Source organism: Ovis aries, chromosome 3 (genome assembly GCF_016772045.2).
Source record: "Ovis aries strain OAR_USU_Benz2616 breed Rambouillet chromosome 3, ARS-UI_Ramb_v3.0, whole genome shotgun sequence".
Classification (NCBI taxonomy): Eukaryota; Metazoa; Chordata; class Mammalia; order Artiodactyla; family Bovidae; genus Ovis; species Ovis aries.
Window position 1 is genome coordinate 39,939,204 of NC_056056.1, and position 27,739 is coordinate 39,966,942.

The 27,739-nt window shown below is 42.3% G+C and overlaps 1 protein-coding gene across 1 annotated transcript; it reads right to left on the reverse strand.

The window, feature by feature from the left end:
• Positions 1 to 348: 348 nt before the first annotated feature.
• On the reverse strand, positions 349 to 27,739 carry PLEK (pleckstrin). Its single transcript, XM_004005823.5, has 9 exons — positions 27,635 to 27,739; positions 16,554 to 16,709; positions 16,137 to 16,318; positions 14,277 to 14,368; positions 11,899 to 12,083; positions 10,140 to 10,244; positions 4,280 to 4,363; positions 3,378 to 3,447; positions 349 to 2,054 (listed from the first exon to the last, which is right to left on the reverse strand). The coding sequence occupies exons 1-9, from the start codon at positions 27,674 to 27,676 to the stop codon at positions 1,918 to 1,920; spliced, it is 1,053 nt and encodes a 350-aa protein (XP_004005872.1). The 5' UTR covers positions 27,677 to 27,739; the 3' UTR covers positions 349 to 1,917.

The following is a 27,739-nucleotide window of genomic DNA, read 5'->3' on the forward strand; positions in this document are numbered from 1 at the left end:
TGATGAGCCCACATGCCACAACTAAGACCCGATGCAGCCAAATAAATTAAAAAAGAAAAGAAAAAAGTGTATAATGCAAGTAATTCATTTTTTTAATCACTGACAAAGGTTTAGGGAACAGAAAGATATGCTGTCCATATATCTTTCTATTCCCGAAGCCTTATCTTTATTTTCCCTATAATCTTGCTCCCTAGAATACACTGACTTTGTTTTTAAAACAATTTTAAAGCCATTGGGATGACTTAGTAGATGACAGATGGTGTGGAAATCAGTAAGGGAAAGCAGGTGGTAGAAAAGAAAAGGAGAGTCACTAGCAAAAGGCAAAACGTCAGAGTCACCACACTGAGATGACACTCAACACGGTAATATTTATTTCAAAACTTAAAATTGACTCCACGTTAATAAATACTTCTAACACTGAATGTAGAAAACTACTGTGCATGTTCTAATACAGTTTACTAAAGAATCACAGAAAGGGCAGTCTTTCACCTCTTGGCCAATGAGAAAACAATCTGGGGGTAAGAGTAGCCTCAAGGATATTGTGTGAAATTGGAGGAGGGGAGAAGGAGCTGCTAAAATCAAGAACTTTCTACTCTTCTTTCCTCACTAGGGCCTTAAAATTAAACATTGAAAGTTGGAAAATACACCTTCACAAACATATTTAATTTCTTTCTCAATTTTGGTTTAGAATCATTAGTTGGCAGACAGGATAAAAAATAAAAATAAAAAAACTGGAAACAGGTACACAATCTGAATCTAGATCAGACCCCTCTGAATGATGATGGACCCATGAGGCCCCTTGTTGGCCAAGCAGGAGATGGGACAGCTTGTGCTTAAAGCACACACTTTAAGGCGTGACCACAATCTCAACAACTCGAGCACTGAAGGCACGGTGTGATGTGACGGCCACCTCCACTTGCAAGCTAAACCTAAGTCCTTTCAGAGCTGTCTTTGTATAAACTTATCATCCCATCAGCTGGCCTGTGATCTAGGCCCTCCACCCTCTAGAGCTGAAGTGGGGGGCGGGGACATTTCAATCAGGCAGCTGTCCAGCCCCCTCACCCAAGCAGAGACCCCATAGAGAAAACCCCTCTGGCCACTTTTTTCTGTAAACACTCAAATGAAGCAGAATCTCACAGATTTGGAGTTCCTGCTCCAAATTAGAAATGCTCTCTGGAAAGAGGCAAAGATAGCTTCTTGTCTGACCAGCCCCCAGTAGAGTGCAACACACCTGCTCTGGGAGGCCTCAGGGAGAGGAGAGGACCCTCAGCTACTCCTAGCTTCCTCGGGTCTTTTCCTCAGAAGACAAAACTTTCCAGACTGAAGTCACAAGGCTTCAAGCTAAAAACCACCACTGCAGTACTGGCTGTCGGGAAGTTTCTGGTGAGGACAAAAAAGGAAGAAGAGGGTTCTCCTTGGTGTTGATACATGAACTTGTGCCAAGAGCAGGGGAAGGCAGCAAAAGGGAACAAAAGAGGTTTATGCAATGCTCTTAGTACAGATGGGCAATGGCTTTAAAGGGAACAGTTGTTTCAGGTTCTGAAGGCCAAGACCTGGTCATGGAGGGACTCCAGCTGCCCTGCCATGGGTATTAGATTGGCAGGCTTTTGAAGCTAGGGAGGACAGGTCTCCCCTAGTTCAACTCCTTCATTTTCCAGAGGAGGACCCTGAGGCCTGAGAGGGTAAGCAACGTCCCTAGGCCACACAGCTTGGCATTATCTGCCCAGGGGACACAGAGAGTGGCAGAGAGTCTTCAGCGAGTGATGTGGTCAGTGTGGGTGGACATCATGCAGCATGTGGTTAGTTACATCCAGGACCCCCGAGGATGACAATATCCCACCCCTGGGCCTTCTGTTGCAGATGTGGCCAGGCCCTGGACTGAGCTTATCCATGTGGTTCCCTTGGGAGGGAGTGTCTTCACTTCCCCGTCCGGGAGGCCACCTGGATGGCTTTGATCCACTCAATGCGCTCCTTGGGGGTGGCTGCTTGCAGGAAATAGTGAACTTCATCAGCCGTGATGATCTCAAAGAGGTTCTCTTCTTCACTCTTCTTGCCTGGTGAGAGAGAAAGTGATGACAGTGAGCATGGGCACCAGAAAAGCCACCTAGCTTGCCCTCCTTCTGCAAGCAATGAAATCCCCATTTTCCAAGTGTCCTAAGGAAATTAAATGTGATTTTAAAACTTACCATTATTGTATGCTTGTACATTTATATATGTATGATATATATATATATATGTGTGTATATATATATAGTACTTATACAGACTTGTATGTAGTATGATTGTGTTTGTGTGTTTAAGAAGTAAGTAAAACACTCAAGGAGAAACATTTTCTTTTATAAGCAAACTAAATTTCTCATTTTTGGACACAGTGTATAATGAGTAACCTGTAATAGTGTCCAGTAAGTACCTTTCCTCCACTCAAAATATAAATCAAAAGCTGGCCTCAATATTAGTTTTCTTAAAAAAAAAAAAAAAAAGATGTGCCACCAGTCCCATCAACGTAGTCTAAACTAGCTTTTATCAAGTGCTAAGTCTGCATCTCTACTGAAAGATCAGAAGGCAGAAAACTGGCCGATATTGTGACAAGACTCAAAACACATCCATCTCAGATCACAAAGAAGCACACTGCCCACCCTGACAGTGAAGGGTGACTCTAAGGGGGGATAGGAGGGAGCAGATCCAGGAATAGTTAAAATCTAGGCACCTGCAGCTGCAGCATTTCCAGTCCCCCTCTATAGCATCACTGGCCCCAAATGACAAGGGAAACCAGGGTCTGGGGGTCTGAACCGCATCTTCCTGCTGACACTACTCACTCATTCCTACACCTGAGAAGACGGTCATTTCATCACCAAGTCATAGGCCCAAGGGTCAGCTGGTAGGACTCCATCATTCTCCGAGAAGGAACCAAAACCCAGATTAGTTAGGCAACTCACTCAAAGTTGTGCCCCTAACTAACATAACCCCAGAGCACTTCCTGTTCCCCACACTGCCTCCCGGCACAAATGTTCCTCTTGTTGTGGGGCATTTCCTATTCTGTAAAGGTGCACTCTGAGGAATGCTGGGCTCCATCACAGGCATGAGGAGGTAAAAAGTCTCCCCACCCAAGCCGATTCTGAGGTGACAGGTTTTTCTCAGCACTGTGCTAGCATTTATTCAAGGCATCCATAAAACCACGACAGCTCCCAAGACCCAGAGAGCCAGGACAGCAGTTGAGAGAGAACAGCTTTGGGTCTCTCTGGAGTTTTCAGACAGCGAACTCATTCACGGCTGAGTAAGGGAGGGAGTGAGGGAGTGGTTGCTGTTGGCTCAGGGTGCACAGGTGTGGGAGGGAGCCCGGGGAGACACACCCCTCTCCCCCCAAAATTCATCCTTACCATCTGGGCTGCTCTCCACGGAAGTCACCACACAGCCTCTCAAGCGAATCGCTCCCAAGGGATCTTCCCCCTAAAGGAGAAAGGAGTCCTTCGTTATGTTTCCAAAGTAAAATACAGGCGTATACTTGATCCTCTGGGTGCAAAAGCCACACAGACTCGCTGTGGTTTAAAGAAGAGTGGAAGGAGATTAAAGGGAACCCGTTCTGGATCCTCCACCCCTCTTCCCACTTCACACAGCGGGGAAGTGGGGAGCTGGACGAGGAGATGCATGTCAACCTGAGCTTCACATCTGGAGGAAAGTGACAGCAAGGGGAGGTAGGGTAGCCGAATCATCTTCCCGCTGGAGAACGGCCAGCTGTTTCCAGAGTCCTTTGGCCCCAGGCAACAGACATAGTAGTAGAACCCTCATAGGAGGGAATCAAGAGAGCCCTGCAGAAGCTGAGGACCCAACCCAGATGGACATGACTCAACTTATTAAGGAAAAAGCCCTCTTCTGAATAGTCAACAGCCTAAATGGTTGGGCTCAAAAGATGCTCTCATCAAAATAGGCCTAAAAGAGGAATTATCACTTTTTTGCACATTAAACCAAGAGCCCAGTGTTGAGTTGGTTGAGTTCCTCTGAAAATATCATCTTGGGATAGATAATAAAAAGTTATGTTGTGTTGATCAAATAAATGACCATAGAATGATATTTTCTTCCATCCCCTGAGGTTCTGCTGGCCTCAAAGCCTAAGGTCTCAGATCTTTGCAATAAGAAGGGGTTGGAAAAGGTAGAGGAGGATGAGGAAAAAGAAGAGGGAGGGTGAAGATGAAGGGAGCAGAGCAGGAAGGTCCCTGGCAGCCCCATGATTAGGAACAGCGCAAGCTTCTACTGGGAGGGTTTATGGAGCACAGTTTCTCACCCCAGCAGGGTCATAGTAATGCAGATAGGCAGGGTCTTCTCTCAGAATGAACTTCCTCACTTTCCAGTTCTTCCGCCTATGGCCCTATATCCAGGATCAACATAGGAAAAGGAAGGATGAGTTTTTAGTCTCACTCAGTACACATAGTCCCTACAGGATAAGTCTTGCTGAATGGAAAGAAGAAAAAAAAATAAAGATGACATTCTATCTCCAGGAGAATTCAGGTCACAACCCAGGCCTTGTCAGAGATAGCACTAGAACCAATTTACAATTTAGATGTTATTAAATTGTGGGTTAAATTATTTCTAAGATCATCTCGCAGCTTTAGCATCATACAAGACAGCACTATGTATAACATACTACGTTAGGTAATGTGGGGCTATCAAGAGATTTAAGACATGGCCCTGCTCGTCAAAGAGTTTATAATCTATGTGGAAATATAAAATAGCAAATGTCCAAATCACATAATCTTTATAGATAAGAGTTTTTCAAAGTATTTTTCATTTTATTTTACATATGGTAATGTAAATTTCCATGGTACCCTCTCCATTCATCTCACCCTCTCTTCCCCTCTCCCCATGTCCATGAGTCTATTCTCTATGTCTGTTTCTCCACTGCTGCCCTGCAAATAAATTCTTCAGTACCATTTTTCTAGATTCCATATATACAGATTCGAAGGATTTTTTAAATTTACTATTTATTATTTGGAAACTTCATTTGAGGTTTTTTTTTTTCATTGAAATACAGTTGATTTACAATGTTGTGTTAGTTTCCGGTATACAGCAAAGTGATTCAGTTATACACACACACACGTATATTATTCTTTTTTAGATACTTTTCCATTATAGGTTATTACAAGATATTGAATATAGTTCCCTATGTATTGAGTATAGTTCCCTGTGCTATTCAGTAGGTCCTAGTTTCAAAGGATTTAAATGAAAGATATATAATTATGGTTTGGCATGTCAAAGAGAGCCTCATAAAAACCTTCACTTATCCATGTGGAACACACAGGAGTTAGACGGGTGGGAAAGAGGTGGGAAGACCATTGACAACAAAAAAGCAGTGGTGGGAATGTCTAAGGCATATTCAGACCCTGATGAGTAAGACCATCAGGCTAGAAGGCAGGTATAGCAGAAGCAAGTTTGGAAAAGTGGAAGGAGACAGTAAAAATAAGACACAGGGGTTGTTGTCACTGACAGCTTTTGAGTTGGAAGCAAAAGATTACTGTAACATTTTAGGAAGATTAATATGGTGACAACATACAGGATGGATCAGCTAGGGGTTAAAGATAAAGCCAGGGGAAATAGAATAAGGTAGAAAGAAAACCATCAAGAAATGATTACAACAATCCCAGCAAAAATTAGCAAGATTGCCGGGAGAAATATCAATAACCTCAGATATGCAGATAACACCACCCTTATGGCAGGAAGTGAAGAGGAACTAAAAACCCTCTTGAAAGTGAAAGAGGAGAGTGAAAAAGTTTGCTTAAAGCTCAACATTCAGAAAATGAAGATCATGGCATCCGGTCCCATCACTCCATGGGAAATAGATGGGAAACAGTGGAAACAGTGTCAGACTTTATTTTTGGGGCTCCAAAATCACTGCAGATGGTGACTGCAGCCATGAAATTAAAAGACACTTACTCCTTGGAAGAAAAGTTATGACCAACCTAGATAGCATATTCAAAAGCAGAGACATTACTTTACCAACTAAGGTCCGTCTAGTCAAGGCTATAGTTTTTCCCGTAGTCATGTATGGATGTGAGAGTTGGACTGTGAAGAAAGCTGAGCCCCGAAAAATTGATGCTTTTGAACTGTGGTGTTGGAGAAGACTCTTGAGAGTCCCTTGGACTACAAGGAGATCCAACCAGTCCTTTCTGAAGGAGATCAGCCCTGGGATTTCTTTGGAGGGAATGATGCTGAAGCTGAAACTCCAGTACTTTGGCCACCTCATGCAGAGTTGACTCACTGGAAAAGACTCTGATGCTGGGAGAGATTGAGGGCAGGAGGAGAAGGGGACGACAGAGGATGAGATGGCTGGATGGCATCACTGACTCAATGGACGTGAGTCTGAGTGAACTCCGGGAGTTGGTGATGGACAGGGAGGCCTGGCGTGCTGCAGTTCATGGGGTTGCAAAGAGTCGGACACAACTGAGCGACTGAACTGAACTGAACAACAGGGAGCAGCAATGGAAATTGGAAGCAGTAGTGATTGTTACAGACACAATGAGGAAGAACAGGACTTGGCCCTTCCCTAGAGAACCATTGACTCTTCCAATGTCAAACACTGACATTGTCTAGACTGTGGGTTTTGAGGCAGGATTTGTGTCTGTTTCTCTTTGTTCCTCCCATGCCCAGCACTGCGTCTGGCATGTGGGAGCCAATTCTTTTGTTTGTAATTGCCTTGAATTACCCAGCTATTTCAATTAGCTGATAGTAGCTGTTTAAAATGTTGTGCTAAGCCTGATTCTATGGTTTCCTACAGCAAATTCAAGCGACTTTTAACTCCAGAAGTTAAAAATATTAAATTAGAAAATATATAGTTTCCATGTTGCCAACATGAAGAATATTCTGTGTTATTTCTGAAGCACCACGTATTAAGAGGCACATACAGAAAGCTTCCAAAGTGTTTCACTGTGTTTGTATAGGAAGCAATGGAACGTCTGTGATTTTAGCAAATGATGTCTCCTTCATAATACCAGGTCAGAGCACTTTCAAGAATGGGTTTAAGTTATTTGGCAGAGCATTTGGTCAAGGAGCTCATCTCCAAAGAACACTCTACTTGCCTGAAGGATGGAGCCAAGAACACCACAGAGTCATATGGGAGAAAACAGAATATTTCTATCTGCAACATTATACGGCTTTTGCAAAGCATCAGCTTCTAAATTCCTTGTTACGAGTCCCTGCTCTTTGCCTTAATTGGTGTTACCCATAGGCTAAGAACACTAAGATTGCTGCCCCACACCATTTTCTCCAGATCTACAGGCATGCAAATCATGTTCTCTTACGCAATCACTGGGTGAGTATCTAGTACTCAGGAGTCAGTGGAAGAGGAAGGCACAGGAGGATGTGGAATCAGCCAGGCCTGGCCAACTACCACATTGTCTTGAGGTCCTCACTGGCACACGATGAGTGTTTCCTGAGGCACTTTAAGGAACGCATGCACAGCTGGGGTTTCCAAGAATTGTTGCTGCTCTGTCAACATCTTCTTTGTGCAACACCATTTTATATAACGGACTTGAGCATCCATAGATTTCAGTATCCATGGCGGGTCCTAGAACCAGTCCTCTGTGGGTACTGAGGAATGGGTGTACTTACATTCAACTTAATTCACTCTAAAAATATTTGTTGTCTATTACAGACTAAGAAGGATGCTGAACTCTGCAGCAGATACAAGAAAAATATGTATAACACATTGTCCTTTCTCATCAAAGAATCTACATGTGGTTAAGAAATGAGGTATTTTATTCATCATAGTCACAGAATGAATTATATAAAAGGGATTATGCTGAATATAATCCAGTATCATTCATCCTCAAACTGGCTATGTCCCCCAAACAAAATCAAGGCCTCTGGAACCAGTGAAGGGGGTAGAATGAGGGTAGGGACTGACCCCCAAGTGGATGCATCTACTTCCCACCTATGAAGTGTGGAGCACAGGTGCCCTTTTTTGAGAAAAGGCTTCTACCAGGTAACCTGGGCTAACTCACAACAGAAGCCATAGGGCTGATTAGTTTCTTTGGTACTTAAAGAGACTTTCAAAAATCTCTCAGATGATCCTGCTATGAGCTAGGATTATAAACCACTGAGATAAGGGATGGGAAACATTAAAGGGGGACTATCAATTCAAGTAGAAGAGGTTTTTCTTCCCTCTCCCTCCCCTAAAAATTAGAGGTGGGGGGAATATTGAAAAAGAACAAAATTCCTGAATGAAAAAATATTGTTTTCTTCATGTTACAAGGAGGTTTATGACTATTTAAACAGTGATATTTTGATAATATTTTGATAAACTAACTTTTAAGAAAATGGTTAGCTCTGTAATTCTTTACATTGGCCACACACCAGAACCTCTTGGGGACCTGTAACATACAGAGACTCTGATTTAACTGGCCTGGGGTGCAATTTTAACAGATCCCTGGAGGGTTCAAATGTACACCACCTGAGCTATTGAAGGCTGACCTGTACCTATCAAAGGCCATGCAAAGAAGCTGAAGAAAAATAGAAGAGTAAGCCTACATCTAGTCCCACTACTTTCAACACACTCAAACCACAACCCTCAGCCGACTTTTGACCATCCAGCATCTCCACTGCATCCTTTGCCCAGACTTCACTTCAGTCCAGCCTGGACTTCATCTATCCCTATTCAACCTCCATGTTCAGTTTTCTCAGGGATCCACTCTAAATTAAGGCTTGTCAGATCAACTAAGTCCAGAAAAGTCGTTCATGGCTGATAGTAGCATAGAATTATAGAAGACATCATAAGGAAATAGCGAAACTCCTTTCCAAGTGACTCCTGCCTTAACAGCCTATGACCAGAGCCATATACATACAAACAGTTTTCAGAACCAATGATGAAGCAGGAGATGTGCAAACTCTGCCTGCGGGCAACCTCCAGAACCTACCCTGCATAAGGCTGACCCTGCTCCTTTGCTCATTCTTTAATCTAGTCAGTGGGCATACAAGTTATGAGAATAGTCTGGAATTCTTTCTAAACTATGGCTTTTTTATTTCTTAGGACCATGTTCTCTCAAAATATAATATGAAGGCAAGTTTTCCACATTAATGCTCTACTTCTAGTGAAACTCAAAAATCTCTATCTATACTTAGTCAACCCAAAGTTCTCCTTTTTAAAGGCAAATATATGCTCAACTTTGGTTCTTCCCTCTTTACTCAGAAGTTCAGGCTTCTATCATGAGATAAGTCAAATCTCTCAGTCCCATGAGATCTATACACAATGCACAGAAATCTTGCAGCAGCCAGATCCTCTCTTTTATTAACATATACAGAGCTGTGCCTTTGAGACAGCTCATGGCACAGTCACAGGGGGCAAGACCTTGGCCTCATAAAACAACTTAGGCTTCTATGACAACATATACTAGCATCAGTTGTTTCACTCTGAATATCCCTGTTTTCCAATTGCTTCCTCTCTACCAGGTGCTGACCCTGGCTTCCTCACTCAGCTCCAGCCACTGGGTTCCCATGGTGTCCCATGCCTTTGCACTTGGTAACTGACCAGAGCTCTTCAGCTCACCCCAGCCCCTGTCTCCCAGACTGACAGTGCCCGGTACCTGATGATACCTGATAATGACTGAGTCTATGCCCTCTGACTGGACTTGACCTTCATCTTTTGCTGCTCCTGCAGAGCTGGCCTGGGTATGGTCTCACTGTGACCTACCCACAGTCTGGAATGGTACTTCCTTGCTCTCAGTGGTTTATGATGCTTCTCTTCTGGGTGCAGCTTGTTTCTATTTCCTGGTTACTTTGTAGGGAGGAAGGATAGGCCAGTGGAAGAACTTTCATTGTGAAACATCTCTGTCTTTAGGATGGCATCTCTTTGCCAACTGATATCCTCCAACTAATGAAAAGGTCAGCATTTTCCTGAAACATTGATAGAAATTTCCCTATTTTTAGGTGCTTCTGCCCTGCCTGCCACAATCCTCCTGACCTAATGCCACTTTGATCATCTACTTAACTATTTGTCTCTCTTTCACTAGGTCAGTTTCATTCTCTAGCTGACTATTCACCAAACAAACAAAATACCATTTGATCCTATAGAATACAAAGCACTATTTGATCCTATAAAATACAAAGGGCATGGTTAGGGAGAAAGCCTAGGGTAGAATATAGTGATCACTCACCTGCTTCAGTAAACATCCCTGCTTGATAATGACTCCTCTGAATTCTTCTTTCAAAATCACATCATCATCACTGGAATTCTCTTCACAGAAGAACCCACTGTCTGGCTGTTGGGGAACCAAAGAACCAGTTTATTTTTCCAGTCTTAGGCATAGTGCTAATTATACCACCTTCATCTCTTCCCTCTAGCCGCTGCTTCTCCCTGTGATTCACATGCCAACATGAATGTTAAAGGTTATCCTTGGTTAGCTTGTTTCCCCTCCCCACTTTTCCTGTTTCTAGATGCTTATTTCTTCTTCTTCTTTTTTTTTTTTTTGGCTGCACCATGCAGCACATGGGATCTTAGTTTCCCGACAAGGGATCAAACCAGAACTCCCTGCAGTCGAAGCACAGAGTCTTGACCGCTGGACCACCAGGGAAGTCCCATCTGGATGGTTATTTCTTGTTGCTAGATGCTCCCTTGTCTCCATGCAAGTATGATCTTGTCAATATACTTTCATTTTCCTGGGTTCCCCAAGCTGTATTGGAAGTCTAGCTCAGCACAGCTCTCCCTTCAAAGCCTTCCTTCTCTGGGGACCTCATGGCCACACCACTGAAAGTGAGCTGGCCGGTTTATAAGACACTGTGCATACAACATAACCTCCATATGCCCCCTGCCACTCAGCTCCCCAGCTTTAAGAAACCAAGAGCTCAGGTCCAGCCACATCCTTTGAATTCAGGCAGGAACTGGGCCTCGCTCAGCTAAACAAGACCAATGAATCACACAAGCCACTGTGCTCGGTATTTTTAGACCTACTTTTTTTTTAGAGTCCTACATTTAAATAGCTATAAACAACCAGGTTGAAATTCTGAAAAAAAAAAAAAAAAATTCTGACAGAGGAACTTCCCCAAAGTGAAATGAAACTCTCTTTGGTACATTCACTTCATTTTTATAAGTAGCTTCCTTACTTTTGTGCTCTGACCCCAAATAGAAACAAAATTGCCAGAATCCCCCTAGAAATCCACTGTTGCCAGATGTTCATGTGACCCAAGATTAAGTCCATGTTGTACCATACAGTGTTTCCCGTGTGTGGGAAGCATGCCAGTGGAGGTGCCCATGATGACAGAGGGAAGGAATAAGGATGAACATACTTTGTATTGAGTCACATATTTCAATGTATATTTGGACTCCCAGGGGCCATAATTTTGCCTGTTATTTTTCCTTCCACTACTGGATCAACTTTGACTAAATGGGTGCCTGACATGTTCTCAGTCCCTAAGTCAAATCCAACTCTTAATGACCCCATAGACTGTAGCTCACCAGGCTCCTCTGTCCTTGGGATTTCCCAGGCAAGAATACTGGAGTGGGTTGCCATTTCCTTCTCCAGGGGATCTTCCCGACCCAGGGATGAACCCTCATCTCCTGCATTGGCAGGCAGATTCTTTATCACTGAGCCACGAGGGAAGCCCCCACCTGGCATGTACTGGGGCCTAATAAGCTTTTACAAAAGAAATTCTTGCTTAAAACGGAAATAAATATAGCAAATTTTTAAACAACAAAAAAAAGAAAACTATTCAAGTAAACAGTATTTTCCTTTAGACTAACTTACTGGATGTGATAGGCATTATGGAGAGGGACAGCTGTCAAGTCAAGGACATGGACCAAAGCTAGAGGGATAGGTGCTTTCTTTCACACCAGCAGATATGAACTGAAATCAACCTAGAACCCACCCAGGTCCACCCCCATGCCCGGAGGAGTAGATGGGTAGCTCCCTCACTCACAAAGTAGTAGAAGGCATCAGGGTTGTCCAGGAAAGGGTTTTCAGCAGTCCCATCCACCGCATTCTTGGAGAGGTCTCCAGCGGGCTGCAGGTACCCTTCATTGAGCAAGGAGGAGGCGATCACGAGGCCTTCCTGGCGGTTCCGAACAGATTTATTGGAAACAAGCCAGTCAATGACACAGTTACCTGGATGGGACCATCAGAAAGAAGGTTAACTCTCTTTTTCAAAGAACAAGGCACAGACAGTTTCCCTAGAGAGCTGCAGAGCACCCAGGTGTCTTACTTGTTTCATCTTCCCTGTTACTCCAAGAAGGAAAAATGAAATTATTGAGATAGATACCTGGAAACAAAAGGAACCATGTAAACAGTTTAAAAAAACATCTACATGCTCCTTAAGGAGCAATGCATGTGTAAAGAAATTGCTTTTTACTAACCCACTCATTTCTTCCATTAATGACCCAGAACTTCTGCTGAGAGCTAAGTTCAGTAATGGCTATTGGAGAGGCCCTGGGGGGCGGGGGTTGGGGGGGTTGTCTAAAAGGAAGATCTGGGTAATGAGTAAGTGCTGTAACAAGTGCCTTGCTGTGGGGTCAGCGCAGTGGAGCTGCTGGGTCAAATCTGCAGAAAGGTGTGGAGGGGTGGGTGGGGCAATGGGTATTGTTTCACAGAGGAAGTGACAATGTTTATCAAGCATTTGCTTAGGCAGAGGCCAAGGGGGGACCAGGAGCTGAGGGAGCAGCAGTGCGAACAGACTCAAACAGGCATGAGGGATCCCTGCTGGGGGCTGGTGGGAAAAGGACAAAAGAAGAGGAGAGAGAGGAAGACATGGGGTGCGTGGGGAGAGCTTTGATGGTACATTAAGAATTTGGCAATGAGGAGCTGTTGCAAGTTTTTAAGCAGAAAACAACATGTGCTAGTATGTGTGTGTCCTAATTTAGAATTTTATGCCATTCCTTACATCAAATGTCACACCTTTGCAGGGTCTAGCAGGGACCTTCAGAAGTCATTCAATCAGCCTTCTGAATCAAGGGAGGACTGTGAGGAGAATAAAATGAAATTGACCCACCAACTGCAGTCTACAATGAAGCTCTGTATTAAAAATATTTTGTACAACCAACAAGGACCTATTGTATAGCACAGGGGACTATACTCAGTATTTTGTAATAACATACAAGGGAAAAGAATCTGAAAAAGAATATATATATGTGTGTGTATGTATACATCTAAAACTAACACAATATTGTAAATCAACCATACTTCAATAAAAGTAAACAAATAAAACAAATTTCTTTCAAACATTTATATATATTATATATATTTATGTTATTAAATATACATTATTACAAAATACTGAGTATAGTTCCCTTGCCCTACAATATATACTGTACAAATATAGCCAACCAAAGAGCCAACTTAAGAGGCCCCAGGTCATCAAAGCAGTAAGGTATACCATCTTTGAAACAAGAATGCAAGCAGTTAGTTGATAAGAGCACCTTTCATGAATTTCATATACAAAAGGCTTTGCCCAGTTTTCTTTCTCTGGAAGGAAAAACTAATTAATACTGCATTTCTGCTTTTAATCCTTGCAGTGTCCCTGTAAAAGAGGTAGGGAGGTAAGTACAGACCTCTTTTAAGAATGACTCATTGGACATGAATTTGAGCGAACTCTGGGAGATAGTGAAGGATAGGGGAGCCTGGCATGTTACAGTCCATGGGGTCACAGAGGGTCAGACATGACTTAGCAACTGAACAACAACAAAACACTACACAGCCTCTGCCGCTGCTGCTGCTGCTAAGTCGCTTCAGTCGTGTCCGACTCTGTGTGACCCTATGGACGGCAGCCCACCAGGCTCCCCCGTCCCTGGGATTCTCCAGGCAAGAACACTGGAGTGGGTTGCCATTTCCTTCTCCAATGCATGAAAATGAAAAGTGAAAGTGAAGTCGCTCAGTCGTGTCTGACCCTCAGCGACCCCATGGACTGCAGCCCTCCAGGCTCCTCCGTCCATGGGATTTTCCAGGCAAGAGTACTGAAGTGGGGTGCCATTGCCTTCAGCCTCAGACATCCCTAATTTGTCACTTAAATCTAACATTAGGTGTCTTGATTCTTATTTATCATCTTGCTCAACTCTGTGTCTATTTCAACATCCTGCCATTTTCTGGCAAAAAAAATGACCCTTTGATTGATATAGCTAGAACTTCTAAGATTTTACCTTGAACCACAAAGTATGGGCCTACCTTTCTTTCTCTTTCCATGCTGGGGAAGTCCAATGATAATGTACATCGGTCTGTGTTCCATGACACCAAACCCCCCCACCTCGCTCCACATCCCCCTACACACACTCCCCAGAAGCCCCACATCAGACCCACAAGGCCTTTTACCTGTGAAGCAGTGATTGAAAATCTTCTTGTCCTTCTCTAGGTTCAGTTCTTTTACTCCTTTTTCAGTGTCTTTCATAGACAAATACAAGGCACTGCACAGATGAAAACACATGGATGAGCAGGAGCGGTTCAGTATGGCCAGTCCTCTCTGGGACTCGCCAGCTTGGAGGGGCTGGCCCTGAGTACAGGCTTCCCCATCCCCAGGTGAAACCTGAGCCTAATCTCTCCACTGGATCATACGTAGGTCATTAGAAGGCAGAGCTCATACTTGCATGAACCCTGCGACCTGCACGGCATTCAGCAAAATGTACAGGGAAGGTATTTAATAGCTCTTCAATCCACTAAATTCTGTTGATTTAACTTTTAGTATCTGAGATGGAGAATTATCCCCGGTTAGCTGTCAAAAGGTTAAAGGTCCTCAGGCCCCAATAGTCATGTCCCAGCTCTTTGTGCCCTTTAAGAGACCATCTGGTGTAGACATTTGACACCAAGAAAGTGAATGTGTTTTGGTGGGGTGTAGGGGGGAGTGACAAGGGGTTAAAGTGTTGTTGTTTTTTTTTTTTAATGTGGACCATTTTTAAAGTCTTTATTGAATTTGTTACAATATTGCTTTTTTTTTTTTAACATTTCGGTTTTTTGGCTGCAAGGCATGTGGTATCTTAGCTCCACAAACAGGGATCAAACCCCTGGCATTGGAAGGGGAAGTCTTAACCAGTGGACCATCAAGGAAGTCCCAAGAAAGTGAATGTTTTGACTAAACTTATTCTTTATCCTAGAATTTGTAAGAGATAAAACAAAATAGTGAGATGTTTTCATTTTTGTCCTTGAATAATAAAGATACCCTTATCAGAAAAAATGCAAGCAAAGCAACGATTTTGTGTGTCTTGTGGCTCCATGTAGCACAAACATCATTCCCACTTAGCTCTGACAGTTGTGGCCAGAAATGCTGTCACTGGACCACCCACCCAGCAGCTACAGCTGGACTAGGCAACTCCTCTTGGGTCTTTACCAGAAAGCTTTCTTGGTGAGAGAAAGCGCTCATTCTCTCTAAGCTCAGTGTACAAACTTCATCAAACTCCTATGACCTGCCAAATCCTGCATTAGGTGTACATGGGGCTTTTTCTATTCTCCTCCTAGGGACTCCCTGCATTTGGTAAACAGAATCCTGGATGGATGCTGTAAGTAGTCAATATGAAATTCTTCCTGGCAGAGCTCCTGTTACAGGGTACGTGCCACATAAAAGCAAAAACCAGTAAAAAATAAAGACATTCCTAAAGAAAGGGACTTAAGTGATATCAACCTTTAGGCAACAACTATTACCTGTCAACTATCACCAGTCAACATCAGAGGTCACTAAGCTAGGTTGGCACACAAATGGTTTCTGCCTAGGAGAGATATTCACTCCTGCTGAATATGTGAACTTGAACTTGAAAAACCTTACCTGCTTGAACACATAGCTCCTATCTTTTCCTACCTATGTATAGATCCCAAAGCTTTCTTTTAAGAGTAATTCACTATAGCTACTTTATAAATGCAACGATGTATTATCTCTTTCCCTCCTCCCTCCTTTTTCTCTATCTCTCCTTCTCCCTGTCCCTCCCCCTGCAAAGATTACACAGACATGAGGGAATTCCCATGCCTCCTCTCCTCAGCTGTTAGGCTTTGGAGACACCACGATCACTCCCGCAGAGCCAGGTAAACATCTTAGTACATCAAGTGAAAGTACTAGGGACTGGTAAGGGTGTGTACAGCCTTCAAAGGTGCCCAAAGCAGGCCTTGGAGTAGGGTCTGCTGTGAGATTGCCTCACGGAGTGCGGTGGAAGGAAGGAAGAGTGAAGGAAAGTAAACATAGAAAGTCACCCTAAGTCGATCGTTTCTGGCAGTCGAATGGACCTCCTGGTGGATTTTCTCGCAAACTTCTGGCCTCCTTCAATGCATTTAGTGGCCTTCTTGATGTCCCGAACCCAGGCATCTCTCTCCTCCAGGAAGGCTGCCTGGAAGAAGTGGTCCTGCTGTTTGGTCGTAGTGATCTTAAACACAAACTGAAATCAAAACACATCCCATTAGGAATGACTCCTTTCAAGGAGGTGAGGGCTTTTATGAAGCACAGGAGTTGAGCCAACCCTATTCTGGAAATGCTTAGCCAAGAAAGACCCAAATGCCCAGGGTTCAGGGTGAGTGGTGGGGAGAGGGACTGGCCCAGGGAGCCCAGTTAGTAGGCTATGCAAAGGTCAGTGCCTGACAAGGTATTCATCACAGTTAATTACATCAACTCACCATCCTTTTTCCAAAGTCCTGACAAGGGCTAGTCAGAGTGCTTCCTTTCAAGGGAATCATTCCCTTGGGGCTGTTGTCACTCTTCTTCTTATAGAATTCAATTCCATCTTCTAACAATACAACCCACATGGGTTTCCAAGAGTTGAACATGCTCCCCTGTGATGCCAACAGAAAGATTCGGGTAAGGATGTTTTCTAAAGCTCTTCTGCAGATGCCACAGGGCTCGGTAAACAGCCTAAGTTTGGCCAGTGTGGATACAGGAGATCCACATTTGTGTGACCAGGGGAGAAGGGGAATGCCATTCTTCTGGAACTTCTTTAAAATTTTTAATATAAAATGTATACACATCTATCATTAGCCCATAAGCCTCTCCTGGGCCATTACCAAGGGAATATGATATGGATCTCAACTCTCCTTCTTGTGCATTTCAGACTGACTTTCTGCAGTGTATTTTCTGCTCCTAACCCTGCCCATTGTTTTCAGTTCAGCTTAAGGATGGCAAAAGAATCTACCTCAAGTGCCAACTCAGACTGCATAGTAGCTGGTGCTTGAAGCTGGACTCACTGGAGAAGTGCCATTAATGGCAGCATGGAAGCTCCACTTACTTCCATCCTTTGGTCTAATCAGATTTTATCTGGGTATGAATGTCAAGAAGAGACTCAGAGCACAGCCTTGTGTATAGGCATGGCTAGGAGGGATGAAAATCACTTTCAGAATGGTCTCTGATGCCAGCGTGATGCTATCATGTCAATTCTTACTTTAAAAGTTTTCAGTTTGGGTTGATGCCAACTGCGCCTTTAGTAACAGATAACCGTTCTGACTAGGAAGTCTCTCTTTCTTGTCTGTACTTTAGGAGGACTTTGGAAAAAGAAGAGAATAGGGTTCTCTGCCTCTCATCTTTGAACTCCTGATTGTCACCCTGTTGTGACAATCACAAAAATGGAATTATCAACCAGTTCCCAGAAGATCCTTCTGCTTATCTTAAAATACCAAGAGCCTCTATATAAAGGTCCAGTTGCCCAAAAGGAAGACTATTTATGCAATGAAGATAAATACTCATGGAACTATCATTTTGCTGGTCCAAGTGTTTCCTTTGTTTTAGTTACTGAAAAAAAAAGTTTCTAATTAAAACAGACTATCTCTTTTCTGTACAGGCAGAATAACTATTCATGCTAACACTGGATTATTTCCCTTTTTCAAAAAAAATAGGCTAGGTTAGACACTATTCCAACACATGAAATAATTTCAATCAAATGTCTTTCTGTTTTACATCTACTGGAGAGAAACTCAGAATATAAAACACTCCTGCAAATCAATAAGAAAAAATACAAATTATCTATTTTTTTAATGGGGAAAAAACTGGAAGAGGCATTTCATTAGAGACGGTATCCAAAAAGACTCTGAAAATATGTTCAATATCACAATCCATCAGGGAAACTGAGATTAAAACCACAATGAAATACCTCTGCACACGCACGAGAGCGGCTAAACTTCTGAAAGATTGAGAAAAGCAAGACTTCCCAAAGATGGTAACTGGAACTCCCATACATGGCTGGCAGGAGAGCAATATGGTACATTCAATTAGGAAAACTGTGGAGAATGTTCTAATTCTTAGAATATATATGTTGATACACTTAGACACAAGGGAGCAAGATGTCGGAAACTTATTGTCAAATATCTCAGCAAAAAAAATGTGTATGTATTTATATAGGAATATGGAGTGATAAGGCAAATGTAGCCATGCCTTAGCAATTAATAAATCTAGGGAAAGAGTATATAGCTAATGGCACTATTTTTTCCAGTTCTCTGTGAGTTTGAAATTTTTCGAAATAATTGGGGAAAAGTAATAACTAAATTAACAATATGACACTAATTAAAACACACTATCTCTTTTCTGTACAGGCAGAATAACTATTCATGCTAACACTGGATATTTCCCATTTTAAAAAAATGGGCAAGGTCAGACACTACATATTAAAATTTGAGATGTGCTTTTAGGGAAATACATAGACAAGTCTAAAAAAATCAAGTATCTGAAACTAGTGAAAGATCTACTCACAGAGCTAGGGGTAGAAGTTGGACCAGATGACTGCCGAAATGCCTGTCAAGGCTCAAATTTTAGATTCTACTTCACACCTATCGAAGATTTATAAATGCCAGAGTCACTCAGGGCTTTTGACCTTGGAACTGGCATAAAACGAGAAGTCAGCCAACACTGCATTCCTTCTGTAGACAGTTTAAATAAAACTACTATGCAGCCAACTGTTCAAAATGAGCTTGTGCACTCCTAAGTCAAATGTAGCCTCAGGTCTGTCTGCTCACTCAGAGGAGGGTGTCATTTGGGACTCGGGGCCCCTATGTTCATTGAGGAGGCTGACTTTGGTAAAAAGCAAGAGAAACCCGGAGAGCTTATAAAGCAGGGACTTTTTTCCAGGCTTGGTAGTGGCTAGTTAGGTTAGGATGATGGAATTCTGGATCATCACTCTCTGCATCTGCCAGCTTCTCCCTGGAGTAACCTGACACCACTTCCCCTCCACAATCCCTGTATTTACCCTTCTCTGTCCTTAACCCCCTTGGTGCTCATACAAGAGCGAACCCTGAAGTGTGATCACAGAGTGTCCATGCTAGAAAGACTTTTAGTATCACCTACCATCACCCTCATCACACAAGTAAGAAAGTTGAAGCTAGTTTAAGTAACTGGGCCTGGTATACTCGACCAGTTAATGTGAGACCAAAATTAGAATCCAGGTCTCCTGACGCCCAACTTTATGTTCTTTCTACTTCCTCTTAGATGCCACCTCCATTCTGGGTCTCACATAAACTTCAGTCATGTGAAAGTGAAGTCACTCAGTCGTGTCCGACTCCTTATGACCCCATGGACTGTAGCCTACCAGGCTTCTCTGTCCATGGGATTTTCCAGGCAAGAATACTGGAGTGGGTTGCCATTCAGTCATATTGGAATCTAAATCAATTTTTAGGTAACTTAGCCAGCTATATATATATATAACCTCATATATGTGTGTGTGTGTGTGTATAAAATCATGTGTGTGTGTGTGTGTGTGTACTTAGTTCCTCAGTCATGTCTGACTATGACTCCATCAATCATAAAACATATCTAAATCATAAATCACACCATAGCATGATCATGTATAAAAGATATGTTTTATGATACTGTACATATATAAGGTTTATACATATAAATAAATATATATGTGGCACATGTCTGCTTTCTTCCATTATAGGCCAAAATCTATACAATTGCGTGTCAGAACCAGCAGGTTTTAGGTGCTGAATCAAATTTAAAGTTTCCAAGTGAGTCACTGTACAGCACCATGGAAATGGCTAGTTTCACGCATAAAAGTCTGACACTGAATGACACCTAAAGAAGAAAACTTAAAGGTCAAGATACTTGACCATATAAAAAAGTTGAATTTTTGTACAATAAGAAAGCAAATGAACAAACAGCAACAATAACAACAAAAATGCTGAACAACTGAAAAACAAGTTAAAAGGTGTGGATATTTATAACAAATTATCATATAATTAAAGATTAATATCCTTAATGTATTTTTAACCCTTTAGAATCAATAAGAAATATACAAACGCTATCAATTTTTTTAGATGGGCCACCGATATAAGCAGGCAATTTTCAAGAGAAGAAACATCTGGGTCCAGGAAATGTAAAAATGCACTGCTTCCACAGCATTCAAACAAATGCAAATTAAATAAAATATAATCTTGTTCTTTAATATGTCTTTTTAAAAGATTTATAAAATATATGAAGATTTGGGGACATTGGTGTGTGGAGGACAAAAAGAAGCTCTATGAGTCAGCACTTTGATGTGGGATGTCAAAATGAGTGAAGTCAATTGTGGGCTATATAAATAGAAGCATAGGAAAGTAAGAAAGGTTCTAACTTTAAATGGAGCCTAACCAGTAGTGACCACGGAGACAGATGGCCCAAACTCAAATCCCAGCTCTGCCTCATTCTAGGAATGTCACCTTGAGGAATGTTTAAACCTCATTTGCTACATCTGGCAAATGGAAATAATGCTATTACATATTTCTTAGGATGATTGGGAGATTAACTAAAATAATCCATGTAAATTGCTGAGGGCAATATCCAGAATATAATAAGCACCCAATAAAACCTACCTAGTTTCTGTAATTCTGTTTATAGATATGCCTTGGGGCTTTCCTGGTGGCTCAGTGGGTAAAGAATTTACCTGCCGTGCAGGAGACACCAGAGACACTAGTTCGAACCCTGAGTTGGGAAGATCCCCTGGAGAAGGAAATAGCAACTCACTCCAGTATTCTTGCTTAGGAAATCCTATGCACAGAGGAGCCTGGAGAGCTACAGTCCATGGGGTCACAAAAGAGTCTGGCACGACTGATTGACTAACCATATAGATATAACTGGAGAATGAAACTGAGCTCAGGAAACCTCGAAGCTGCAGATGAAGTGAAGCCTGTTCTATACTCCAATGACATTTTTTTTTAAAGAGAGAGAGAAAATGGCATCTCTCTTGAGGAATTATTGGAACTCACAAGTTTGGGCTCAAAAGGGGACAGACAGAGTAGATGAGGGCTGTCTTCAGAGGTGTGAAACACTAAATTGTTTTGAAGTCCCAGCAGGTGAAAGTTTCAGGAAAAAAAACAGTTTATTGCATAACTTACAGGAGAAAGTCAAATTAGTGAGTTCCCTGGCACAAGAGGTCTTCTAGCGTGTTTGCGAACAGATTAGTAAAAGAAATGCAGGCCACAGATGAGAAGTTCAATTCAATACTTATCAAAATACTTCACATTCCTTTCAATCCTCAGATGCTACACATCTGTTCCAAAAACCTGTTGTCCCTATTGTGCCTTTAGTCTTCCAATTCCTTATCCTCATCTAAACACTTGGGCCTCATCTGCAAGAATAACAATAAAAAAACAACCCACACAAGACCCTCAAAACCTGCTTAACATGAATGTCTAAAAATGACTTCATTAGAAAATTTTTAAGTTACTCTAATATGAACCCCTGACATTTTAGTTTCTCTACAGTTTAGTTCAGTTCAGTCACTCAGTCATGTCCTATTCTTTGCGACCCCATGGACTGCAGCACACCAGCCTTCCCTGTCCATCACCAACTCCCAGAGCTTACTCAAACTCATGTCCATTGATTTGGTGATGCCATCCAACCATCACATCCTCTGTCGTCCCCTTCTCCTGCTTTCAATCTTTCCCAGCATCAGGCTCTTTTCAAATGAGTCAGTTCTTCGCATCAACTGGCCAAAGTATTGGAGTTTCAGCTTCAGCCATCAGTCCTTCCAGTGAATACTCAGGATTGATTTCCTTTAGGATGGACAGGTTGGATCTGCTTGCTGTCCAAGGAATTCCCAAGAGTCTTTTCCAACACCACAGTTTAAAAGCATCAGTTCTTTGGGGCTCAGCTTTCTTTATAGTCCAACTCTCACATCCATACATGATTACTGGAAAAATCATAGCTTTGACTAGACTGACCTTTGTTGGCAAAGTAATGTCTCTGCTTTTTAACATGCTATCAGGTTGGTCATAACTTTTCTTCTGAGGAGTAAGCGTCTTTTAATTTCATGGCCGCAGGCACCATCTGCAGTGATTTTGGAGCCCCAAAAAATAAAGTCTATCTTTGTTTCCATTGTTTCCCCATCTATTTGCCATGAATTGATGGGACCAGATGCCATGATCTTAGTTTTCTGAATGTTGAATTTTAAGCCAGCTTTTCACTCTCCTCTTTCACTTTCATCAAGAGGCTCTTTAGTTCTTCTTTGCTTTCTGCCCCAATTCCTAGTCCCAACTATTTTTCTCCGGATGTTGGCGGGTGTTGGTAATCTGATCTCTGGTTCCTCTGCCTTTTCTAAATCCAGCTTGAACTTCTGGAAGTTCATGGTTCACGTACTGTTGAAGCCTAACTTGAAGAATTTTGAGCATTACTTTGCTAGCATGTGAGATGAGTGCAATTGTGCGGTAGTTTGAGCATTCTTAGGCATTGCTTTTCTTAAGGATTGGAATGAAAACTGACCTTTTCCAGTCCTATGGCCACTGCTGAGTTTTCCAAATTTGCTGACATATTGAGTGCAACACTTTCACAGCATCATCTTTTAGGATTTGAAATAGCTGAACTGGAATTCCATCACCTCCACTAGCTTTGTTCCTAGTGATGCTTCCTAGGGCCCACTTGACTTCGCATTCCAAGATGTCTGGGTCTAGGTGAGTGATCACACCATAGTAATTATCTGGGTCATGAAGATGTTTTTTATATAGTTCTTCTGTGTATTCTTGCCACCTTTTCTTAATATCTTCTGCTTCTATTAGGTTCATACCATTTCTGTCCTTTATTGAGCCCATCTTTGCATGAAATGTTCCCTTGGTATCTCTAATTTTCTTGAAGCAATCTCTAGTCTTTCCCATTCTCTTGTTTTCCTCTATTTCTTTGCATTGATCATTGAGGAAGGCTTTCTTATCTCTCCTTGCTATTCTTTGGAACTCTGCATTCAAATGGATTTATCTTTCCTTTTCTCCTTTGCCTTTCCCTTCTCTTCTATTCAATTTGAGCTGGTGGTTCAGAGGTTAAAGCATCTGCCTGCAATCCAGGAGACCTGGGTTCAATCCCTGGGTTGGGAAGATCCGCTGGAGAAGGAAATGGCAACCCACTCCAGTATTCTTGCCTGGAGAATCTCATGGATGGAGGAGCCCCGCCACAAAGAGTCGGACACGACTGAGCGACTTCACTTTCACTTTCTCTTCTATTCACAGCTATTTGTAAGGCCGCCTCAGACAACCATTTTGCCTTTTGCATTTCTTTTTCTTGGGCGTGGTTTTGATCGCTGCCTCCTATACAAGGTCACGAACCCCCATCCATAGTTCTTCAAGCACTTTGTCTATCAGATCTAGTCCCTTAAATCTGTTACTTCCACTATATAATTGTAAGGGATTTGATTTAAGTCATACCTAAATAGTCTAGAGGTTTTCCCTACTTTCTTCACTTGAAGTCTGAATTTGACAAGAAGGAGTTCATGCTCTGAGCCACAGTCAGCTCCCGGTCTTGTTTTTGCTGACTGTATAGAGCTTCTCCATCTTTGGCTGCAAAGAATATAATCAATCTGATTTTGATATTGACCATCTGGAGATGTCCATGTGTAGAGTCTTTTCTTGTGTTGTTGGAAGAGGGTGTTTGCTATGACCAGTGTATTTTCTTGCCAAAACTCTATTACCCTTTTCCCTGTCAATTGGTTTCTCTACAAATGATGATAAAGCAGCCTGAACATTTCAGACATTTGCCTTTGTACTGTGGTAAAAAAAAAAAAAAATGAACAAAATGCTATCTTTACTCTCAAAATGCTCATTGTCTAACCGGGGAGAGAGTGACCTTGACCTGTAACTCCAGGTCAGCGTGATAATGCACAAACTGAGACAGGCCTTCCTACACATGGACAATTTCACAGAAGGAAGTCATGACTCATTGCTAAAGGTGGAGAAGCTTGATTTTGTGTGGAACCCCCTCCCAGACACCTCCCTTCACTTCTCCTTTTCCTCAAACTTCTCTTTTCCCATGTTGACATATAGCTAGAATTCAAAGGAAAACTATTTGATGGTCAAAACTACGTATTGAACTAAAGCAGAACTGTGAGTCAGTATCATCTATTCTCCCATGCTCGTGGGAAATGCTGTTTTAGGTTTGTGTTACAGTCAATGAAGTCCTTATTTCTGCTACATCATGGATTGCATCATTTAGCCATCCAGTCTGATCCATGACATCACGGGTGTAATGTCCCAAATCAATGGTCATTTTGTTCCTGTTTGAATACTTTGAAAGCAAGGAAACTAGTTTGTTCAGCAGTATATTTTTTTTATATAAATAAACTTTTCCAGGTTGGACAGTTTCTCAATGAAAACATATTATGTTAGCAATAGAGGGATGACACAAATGTTTAACAGCGTGGTTTCTGGGGTCTTAGGGATTTAGGTTCAAATTTCAACTTTGTCTCTTCTGGGTTACATGACCATAGGCAAGTTATTTCATTTTTTCCAAACCTTAGTCTCCTCACTTGTAAAATGAAAATAATACAGTACCAATTTCCCATTACTACAAAGATTAAATGAGATAATACACTTAAAGGGCTGATAACTTACATCCAGCTTATAGTAGATGCTCAAAAAATGGTAACTGTATAGGCAGATAAGATAACACAGTTTTGTAGGCAATACTGTAAAGTCATTCTGGCCTAATGTTCTCCTGGGTACCACCCATCACAATAACAGCACTTTGGAAAAGAAAATCACTGCAGAGTGAGCCCGTGAGGGCCACATAAAACATGGTTAGGCATGGCCTTCTGTGACACTGGGATCACACCGCTGGGTTCCAGTCCAGCTCTGCCACTTAGTAGCCGTGTGACCTTAGGCAAGGCCCTTTACCTCTCTGTACCTTACTTTCTGGTGGTTCAGTGGTAATGAATCTGCCTGTTTATGCAGAAGACGTGGGTTCAATTCCTGGATCAGGAAGATCCCCTGGAGAAGGAAATGGCAATCCACTCCAGTATTCTTGCCTGGGAAATCTCATGAACAGAGGAGCGTGGCAGGCTACAATCCATGAGAGTCAGATCTTAGTTTCCTCTTCCATAAAGTAAAGTAATAGTTGTACCCATTATATGTACATAAAGTGCATTAAATGGTTAGATCTGTTCCTGCTACAAGGTAAGGGCCGCACTCTGACAATGATAATTCAATGGGCACAGATCATAAGGGATTATCTCATGGCATCTGGAAGACAAGGTTTGGAAGAATTGCTGGCTGGAGACCACTGAGTCCTGCTCTCTGTTTTGCCCCTGGCTTTTCTCCTTCTGCTTCCGTCTTTTGCAGCCATTTTCTTTCCTTAAAAAGTCCCTTGTCCTCTCTCTCACCACTCCTATCCTGTGCTTTCCCCAGCCTCACAGGCCATCTGAATTCCTAATACACTCTTTGGATCAGTCCTGCCATTCAACATGATGGCTGGAATGGTTGTCATAGAAACAACAGTTGGTTCCATAAATTGTGCAGAAATGAGGTTAGTTTGGGAGATGACTTGGTGGAGTCTAAGTTATTGGTTGCATATAACCTGCTCCTCTCTCTTCTTTTAAGCTATGATTACAAACATATTCAAATCAGTGGTATGCTTTCAAGGACCTCTAAAATATGTTTATGCTTATAGTAACCCCCTAATCAGAGATAAAGAGAGGTTGAGGTCACTGTACACACTCTTGCTCACAGTCCAATTTGTCCAGGCCCCACTCTGGCTCTGCAAAGTTCATCTCACCTCCCTTTAGCTGGGGGAAACCTGCCTTTCAGAAGGCTGCCTGGGATCAACGAGATGGTGGTAGGCTTTGCAGTTAGGCAAGCCTGGGTTTGAATCCCAGGTTTCGTCCTCTTATCAGTTGTTGGATATGGGCAAGTCACTTATTCTCTCTGAGAAACTAATTTATAGAGTTAAAAATACAAGTATACAATATAAGAGCAATTTTAATTACAAGATGCTTAAATTGTTTTTAAAACAAACAGAAAACCTTTGCAGAAAATGTTTCCATTCACCTGCTCTTCAGGATACTAGCCTAAGCAAGCAGGAAAGAAATAGCAACATGAATTATTACTGGTTCTCAAAGAGATTATTAGGGCCTACTGCAAAGTGCTCTTGCCTGGAGAATCCCAGGGATGGTGGGAGCCTGGTGGGCGCCACCTATGGGGTTGCACAGAGTCGGACAAGACTGAAGTGACTTAGCAGCAGCAGCAGCAGCCAAGTATCTACATACACCTCTGTGTATATATGTGCATCTTTTCCAAAGGATGTTTCAAAATATGGCTAATGAGACAGAATGCCAGCTGAGGGCTCATTTATTCTCCAGAACCTACTTGTAACTCTCACAACCACAGACATATTATGAAACCTAATTGGGTTTACTCTGAAATTCACTCTGAAAATCCCAATGTACTGGAGACAGGCTCAGTGCCAGGAGAGGGGGAGTGAGTTTCTGATCCCAACACTGTCACAGCCATGTGACTTTGAGCAGTCACCAGCTTCTGGGTCTCAGCTTACTCTTGTGGAAATGAGGGAATGAGGTCAGATGGTCTAAGGTCCCTTCTAGATTTAAATCAAAACGGAATCAGGCAGCAATGTGAGCAGTTTGACCCCCTCTTAGTAGAACACTTCAGGCTAAAATTCAGGTTAAACCATGAATGGCCTAAACAAAGTCCCACTATGCACTCCATCAATTAAAAAACTGGGCCTCTAAAGGAATGTACTGAATTCGGTTCACTTCTAACACCCTCAGCTCAGTTGGGTCAGTGTGAGTTACTCGCTCATAAAGATGTTGTCCCCAGGATGCCAACAAGCCTACGTGAGAACTCACCCTCCTGGGAAGATTCACAATGACACAGCACACACCCACCATCAGAACATAAACCAGCAGTGCTAATGAAATTCAGTTTCCTGATGCTTAACCAGTGAAACTAAGCTTTTTTGAGTAAACTCCTGTCTCTATTTTCTAACCTTTAAAATGGTGTATCTACCTACCATCTTAACAGCATGTTATACAAATTCACTAAGAACTGCAAATAAAGAGATTTCAGTCCAATAAAAAAAAGATAAATAAGCTATCATTACTGTATCACTATATCAGCTCATCTTTAATCATTCGCTTCTTCTTCCTTTCCAAAAAAATTAAAAGCGGGGAGGAAGAATTCAACTAACAAATGAGTAGTTTCTCCTAGTAACCTCTATAGCAGAAGAGTTTGAGTCTTCTGGCATAACACACATGCATGACTCTTGAAAAGGATGTTCTAAATCATGAAGGATTTCCAGACCCTGCATTCTGGAATTCTCAGTCCCATATAATCAAGCTATGCTGACACCTGGGGTGGAACCTTCCACCTTTAAGAACCAGAAGGCAGTAGAATGCATACTGGCTTCTCCCCACAGCCTTCCACAACCTGCAGTACTCTCCTATTTCAGCGGTAGAAAGTGCAAAGCTGGACCCCAATCCTCCCCCGGCCATGCCCAGGGTCACCGTCGCAGGTGACACTTTGCTTACCCTCTTCACAAGATAGCCCTCCCTGATCCGCTTTGGCTCCATGTCGGATGGACAGACAGCCGGGTGCCCTCACAGATGAGTCGTCTCGGAAGCTCACTGTCCTCT